This window comes from Plasmodium cynomolgi, chromosome 4 (genome assembly GCF_000321355.1).
Source record: "Plasmodium cynomolgi strain B DNA, chromosome 4, whole genome shotgun sequence".
NCBI classification, from domain to species: Eukaryota; Apicomplexa; class Aconoidasida; order Haemosporida; family Plasmodiidae; genus Plasmodium; species Plasmodium cynomolgi.
Genome location: NC_020408.1, coordinates 637208 through 644278, shown reverse-complemented (window position 1 = coordinate 644278; position 7071 = coordinate 637208). Strand labels below are relative to the sequence as shown.

Sequence of the window (7071 nt, the reverse complement as noted above, 5' to 3'; positions counted from 1 at the left end):
ACCCCTTTTTCACACCACACCCATCTGCACTCCTCTCCAGATCGTGTCCTATATCGCGGAAGAACTCATCGAGGACTGCATCTTGAATTTCTTCCGTATGGATAAAAGGGACGTAGACATACTCACTGCCAACTTGGAGGATCACAACATTTGTCTCTACGAACGGAGGCGAATGGAGGGGGGCCACTTCAATTTCGTCCTTTCGAATGGTAGGCCCAGGGAGAGTAGCTCCCCCATGGCGCGCCGATACACTGTCGATTATGCTGATACTCCGCCGCTTCACCGCCGCTTCACCACCGCTTCACCACCGCTTCACCATCGCCTCCCACCCACACAAGGCAACCTAAACGTTAACATCCCCGTGCGCGTGAAGAAGCACATGAGCCTGGAGGACCTCCTACAGATGATAAAAAACCACATCAAAAAAAAGCTAAAATTTTTGCGCAAAGAATACAAGCTGGACTGCCTGTGCATACGGGACGGCACCCGCAACATCGCGGTTCGTGCGCGGGCGAAGCGTCGCCTCGGAGCCAATTAGAGGCAATTGGACGCCACTTCGTCACCACGTCGTCACCACTTCGCCATCACTTCGCCACCACTTCCCTAACTTCCCTAACTTCCCTAACGTCCACCCCCCCGCAGAGCATCCACGAGCTGTTGTCCTCCGAGTCCAACCACTTCACCATCTGCTTAAACAAAAAGGAAGGAGAGGTCATACCAACTCGCTAGCAAAGTAGCAGTGCCGAAAAGAAAAAGCTACACACTTATTGGAGAAAGCAAAAAAATGAGTTTGTACTGTTGTGGGGAGACGTACCAAGGGGTGGCATACCAAGGGGTGGCATACCAAGGGGTGGCATGGCGATGTGCTTCCAAGCACGAGGTGGTAGGTCTCCCTCTTCGCCCCATCTGAAGGTTATCACCTCTCCTCCCTTCCGTTGTCCTCCTCATTCCCCTCGGTATGCATTCGTTTGCCTGTGCACATGCGTATATACGCGACACGTATGTTGTTTTTTTTTTTTTTTTTCTTCATTTGTTTACTTATTTTTTTTTTGCTTCTTTTTAAATGAAGGTCAAAAACTGGGAACTTTTTTTTTTTTTCTGTGACTCTCGACCGAGGGGTGGGGGATGTTCCTCCACACGAATTGACTGCTGTTTTTTTTTTTTTTCCGCACCCGAGGAGGGGCTGAGCCGCGTCATCGCGTTGTTGCTGTGTGCCGTTACCTCGTTGCTACCTTGCCTCGATCCCGCTTCTCCACTTCCCCAATTTGCCACTTCCCCAACCCAACCGCATTGGAGTGAAAAACCAGCTTAGATTTCAATCCCCCCCAATCGATGCATGCATAAAGCTCATTTCTGCCGACTTGCCGCTCAATTTTTTTTTTTTTGGAGGCCCTTGTTGGAAGCGATACAAAGAGTGAGAAGATTTTTTTTTTCCCCTTCCACCCTTGGCATGGCATTATGTTACACGCGCGATGGCATAACTTGCTAAGGCGGGGCAACCGACGAGTTCCTCAATCGGGCTGCGAGTCAACATAACGGTTTACCAATCTGACGCGCGCCAACCTGGCGCGTGCCAATCTGACGCTTACCTATATGATCGCTTACCTATATGACCGCTTACTTATATGACCGCTAACCAACGTGACCGCGTACCAACGCGCGTGAAAGTTCTTCCGTTGAGGGAGGGGAGAAGTCGCAGCCACTGCGCATGGGCAACCCATTAGGAACCCATTAGGAACCCATTAGCAACCCAGGTGAGAGTACACCTTGTGGAGGACGCCAACCAACACTGCCTCCGGCTTCGAAACGTAGGTGCCACGAGGGGAGAACTGCATCTCCGCGCAAGGTGTCGGTCACGTGGCTACTAAAAGTTAATTTGCCATTACCGCTTAAAGCGCGTCGCCCACCACCACGTCGGTTCGCCCACCACCACGTCGGTTTGCCCCCCACCACGTCGGCTTGCCCACCACCACGTCGGCTTGCCCACCACCACGTCGACTTGCCCACCACCACGTCGGTTCGCCCCGCCCCGCGCTCCTACCCGAAATGAACCCGCCGGACGAAAACGCCATAACGCGGAAAATCAACCAGCTGCGGAAGAAGCGGCAAGAAGGACCGCCGCGAAAGGAACGCACCTATGAAGACCTCCTGCAAGAAATGGAGAATTGCGTAAGAATACGCAACGGATACAAAATAAGCTCTATCCTTAAGCTAACACAACTTCCAGTAGATATTCTCATCTTTGACGAAACAACAGAAATTGATTTAAGGAAAAATAAAAAAAAAAAATGCCCTCAAAAATTATGAACAGTTAATAATTGATCATTACACCATTATCAAAACGTTATGTAACCGGAACAGCATCAATTGGGATTTCCTCCTCAACACAGGATGCAAATTTCTTTCATCCTTTATTCATCTATATAGTGAAAATTTGTGGTTACTACCATACCTATTAACCATTTGCTCCTTCCTAAATACGATAAGTACCTTGGCGGACTCCTACTACAACACCAGTACCAAAAATGACATATATAATGAAGAAAACGAAGATATTAATGAGAAAAACAAATACACAATAGAAGTACTGAACTCTATTCGAGGCAAAATAGGGATAGTTAAAGGAGACATAGAAAAACATGGAGGGTTTGTCATCCTCATGTTTCAATCAATAAAGCTTTGCATGAAATTGAATAATATGCAAATAACAACAAGTTTTTTAAAGATAATTAACTCGACAGATATAGGATACTCCTATATCCCCAAGTCTTTTATTGTCCTGTTTAAGTACCAACTAGGTAAATTATATTTGCATAAAATGGATTATGAAAAAGCAGAGAAGGAATTTATTTGGGCATTTTCTAACTCAAGGAAGGGAAAAACAGATTTTAAAAAAAAATTACTGGAGAGTATTATATCTATTCGTTTGAACAAAGGACTTTACCCTCCGAAGAGATTAGTACAGGATTATGAACTGACCATTTATATGGATATTATTCACTCCATTAAACAGGGGAATATATTCCTTTACAATCGTGTCTTAGATAGACACTCTAAGTACTTCTTCGACAACGGGTTGAATGAATGCATCGATCAGATTCACTTCGTCGTCAAACGTAACCTTCTCAAAATTGCTGTTGACTGGTGGAATGAAACCATTAAGGATAATCCAAATAAGTTGTATAAAGTTCCCATTTGTATTTTTCATCACGTTTTTAATTGGGCCCAAATAACCCAGCATCACCATCACTTGGAGACCCTCTGCATTATTACCTCGCTCATTCTTTTTAAGTACATAAATGCGTACGTTGCTTATGATAGCAACATCCTCGTGCTTAGCAAGAACGACCCCTTTCCCTCGCTCTCCAAGTCTCGCATGGGGCCCCGGGGCGCCGTGGATAAGGCCTACGCTTGAGGGGGGGCGCCACGTTGCGTCCGCATTTGGCTCTCCTGCATTTGTTTATTCTTCATTTGCCTATTTTTCATTTGCATATTCTTGATTTTCCCCTGCTTCATCTCCCCCGTCTTCTTCTGCCGCTCCCTCACGAGACGTACATCTTATAACTGATGAGGTGCTCCAAAATCGAATTCAACGTCTCGTCGCTGAGTCGAATGAGGGACGGGATGAAGTACCTCGCCTCCTGTACTGTCTTCGGCAGCAGGTTCACCAGCATAGCTATCTCGTACTCGTGTAGCTCCCCTATGCGCTCCAAGTTGGTACGCACGTCCACGATGGAGCTCCTGTTTTTTATCGTAGCGAATTTGTTGGCGTAGTCAAACGAGGATTTTATCAGCCTGCGGGATAAGAAGTGGCATGATAAGAAGTGGGATGATACGAAGTGGGGTGATACAAAGTGGGATGATACGAAGTGAGGTGATGCCAAGCGGAGTGGTGCCAAGGGGAGTCAACCACCCTGGGATCGCCCCCTCGCGCCACTGCACACGCGTGGCTCAAGCGCAACTCTACGCATCAGTCTACGCAGCAGTCTACGCATCGCTCTACGTAGCGCTCCTCTTACGTTTGAGCCTCCTCGTTCCGCTTCGACGTCAGCCGCAGCTGGTCTCCCAAGATGAGTTGCAACTCGCACAAGTTTAGGCACTTGCAGTTTTTGAATTCTGAACAGGGAGAGGGAATGCCAAATGGGGGGTGAAGTCAGGCGTGATGCGAAGTGGGGTGAGACTAGTGAGTGGCGCAGGGAAGCATGTCACAACGTCCGCGGCGCAAATGGGAAACACGTGGCAGAAGGAAGCATGCCACGTCCGCAGCGCAAATGGGCAACACGCGGCGGATCGACTCCGCGATACCTGGTCCCAGGTCCAAATTTTTTACATCCCCATGCTCGTTACCCGCCATCGTGAAAGCATGCGAAAAAACGCAGAAAAGAACAGCAAAGCTGCAGGAAAAAAACGGAAAATAAAATTCCAAACGGCTGGGGTGGGGGGACAAACTGCTCAAATTCTCATCTTCCCCAAAGGGGGTGAAGCGAACTGGCGTCGCATCAAAATTACAAGATGGGGGATGACATCACGCAAGGTTGTTTCCTTCTCCATAAATTTTTCCAAAAAGGGAAAAAAACCAACGCGATAAAGATGAGGAGGAAATGGCACAACTTGATGGAGTATCACGATGGAAAGGAAGTTAATAAATTTAGGTTCGCTTAAAAAAGAGCACCACAATGGTAAACCTCCCATGCACTCCCCAAAAAAAAAAAAAAAAAATGAGCGTGGTATTCCCTCCCCCCCGTTTTATTATCCCCACTGACATGCACAAATTTGTTCCTCTTTTTTTGACTTTTCGGAGACTTACAGAACGATGTATGCTTTTGCGTAGGGGCCGAACGAATATTTTATGAGCCTTTGGGGGGGGGATAAACGTCGGTGGCCCCGAAAAGGCCGTCTCCCCTGTGCAAAAAAAAAGAAAACAAAAGGGAAGAAAAACAGCCCCTTGCAGAAGAGCAGAACAGAACAGGACATGGCACAGCACAGCATAGCATAACACAGCATAGCATAACACAACACAGCATCGCACAACACAGTGCGTGTACTTTGTGCCGCTTCTTCACCTTTTCGCCCCCGAACCAAGCAAGCAAAACAACACTCGGTGCGAAGCGGGGAGGAGAAAAGAACCCCTCCCCCCCTTAACACGCCACAATTCCCCTTATTGCGCTCCTTCCCCTCCTGGCGCAACTGGAACGAAACCCCACACTGTGAAGTCCTCAAGTTAAATGAGAGCATCTCCTCCTTGGACAAACAGATAGAGGAGACACTCCCCCCCATCTCGCATGTGCATGTGGTACACCCAGTCCCGTTTTTATCCACTAGGTGAGGAAGCTAACCGATGTGGCTAATTATGTATATTCCTTCATTCATCCGATGGGAATTTCCCTCTTCCCTTCTCATTTGCTAAACTTCGTTTCACCGTGATAGACAATCCAACAAGGGGCTCCAAACAGGTCTAACCCCCACCCCTATATGTTCTCCCTTTTTTGTTGCATCATTTGGAGAAAGTGCAAACAAAACAGGACATGACAACATTGAAGCAAATTTGACGTGGTCAGTGAATTATCCCTGGGGTGGAAATAAAACAGCTGTGGGGGAAGCTCCCTTCACAAATAATAATTTAGAGCACACCAATGTGAGATGCAAAAAATGGGGTAAGGAGGAGGTACTCCCAACTGGGCAGGTCAACTAGTGAAGGCGCCGCCAACTGTCCCAAGCGCACACACACACATATGTACGTATGTATGTACATATATATACATATGTACGTACCTACGTATTTACGTATTTACTACCCCTAACTGCCTCTCGCTGAGGCGCGTACCCATACCTCTTTTGCAATAAGCGCGCTGCAAAAATGAACGCCACTTTTTTTTCCTCATTCCCACATTTTAGTTGAAAATATATACAATAAAATAAATATAATAATTTGGAAGATTTTTGGAAGATGCAAAATTTTTGTAGAAAACGAAAAAATAAAACATAAAACATAAAACTATTTTTTATAAACATTCCTCTTTAAATTCTTCTGAGTCGCGTTTGTTATTTTTCATTTTTAAAAATCACTTTAAATCTATAATTTTTTGTTATTTTCTATTAAATTGGAACATTTTAATATAATATGGCGCGTTCATTTATCATTAAACTACCATTCTAATAACGACACATACCTAGTGTAAAAAGTGTAGTAAACTAGGTTTTCACCTTGAAAAAATTAATTTTACATGCACAAAATATATATCCTTTTTATTTAGTATCCCATAAAGCCATCAACACCACTATAATACCATTTATTATTATTTTTAACCCATTTTACCATCCTTTAAAAGGCTATTATTTATAAAATAAAAACTCCCAAAACAAGAAATTCAAAAAACAAACTCTATTTAATTTAACAAATTGGTTATGGTACTATAATAAAATAATAAAACATAAAGCCTATGGGTCCTTATTACTCTCTAAACTGCTACTCCATAAAATTCTTTTCTTTTCTTTTTTTTTTCTTCAAAAAGAAATAATAAAATAACAATATGATAAAAAAATATACAAATTTTTTAAAAAAAACTCAAACTTGAATTTATAAAAAAAAAAAAGTAACAAAATTTCATGCTGAAGACATAATTAAAATAACGATTTTGATCTAATTAATTTTTTTTAAACTTGTAAAATTTATACATATATAGAAACTCTAGAAGCAAGCCATTGAATGGAAAATAAGAGCATTTATATCTATAGTTGAACCGTACATTACATTATTTATTATAACATTTTAATTTTCCATTATTTTCTGTGAATATTTTTAATCATCTAAATTGCGCATACTTATTTGAACATTTTCCGATGAATTTTTAATTTTGGCTTTTTTTTTTAGTAGATCATAAAAAGTAAGTAACCCCAATAATTTTTAAAACTCGCCACAATTTTATTTAGTATCATTGTATTATATTATGTTACATTTTATTACGTTACATTTTATTACGTTACATTTTATTACGTTACATTGTATTACGTTACATTGTATTACGTTACATCTATTATATTATATTGTATTATTTTATTTTCGTTTTTTTT

At 43.0% G+C, this 7071-nt stretch overlaps 3 protein-coding genes across 3 annotated transcripts in view; 2 read left to right on the top strand and 1 right to left on the bottom strand.

Annotated features, from left to right (window-relative positions):
- PCYB_042490 (hypothetical protein) overlaps nt 1-729 on the top strand; it is a gene marked incomplete at both ends in the record, with an annotated part of 2325 nt that extends 1596 nt beyond the window's left edge. The window contains 3 exons of the mRNA XM_004225398.1: nt 41-209; nt 339-499; nt 643-729. Coding sequence (XP_004225446.1) covers nt 41-209; nt 339-499; nt 643-729 — 417 coding nt within the window. The remainder of the gene's footprint in view (nt 1-40; nt 210-338; nt 500-642) is intronic.
- Nucleotides 730-2046: 1317 nt separating this feature from the next.
- Nucleotides 2047-3415, top strand: PCYB_042480 (hypothetical protein; the record flags this gene model as incomplete). Its single annotated transcript, XM_004225397.1, has 2 exons — nt 2047-2226; nt 2312-3415. The coding sequence occupies 2 exons, from the start codon at nt 2047-2049 to the stop codon at nt 3413-3415; spliced, it is 1284 nt and encodes a 427-aa protein (XP_004225445.1).
- A 127-nt stretch (nt 3416-3542) lies between these two features.
- On the bottom strand, nt 3543-4354 carry PCYB_042470 (DNA-directed RNA polymerase II 16 kDa subunit; the record flags this gene model as incomplete). The annotated part of the gene is made up of 3 exons (XM_004225396.1): nt 3543-3795; nt 4020-4116; nt 4306-4354. 3 exons carry the CDS (start codon nt 4352-4354, stop codon nt 3543-3545), a joined length of 399 nt encoding a protein of 132 aa, XP_004225444.1.
- Nucleotides 4355-7071: the final 2717 nt, after the last annotated feature.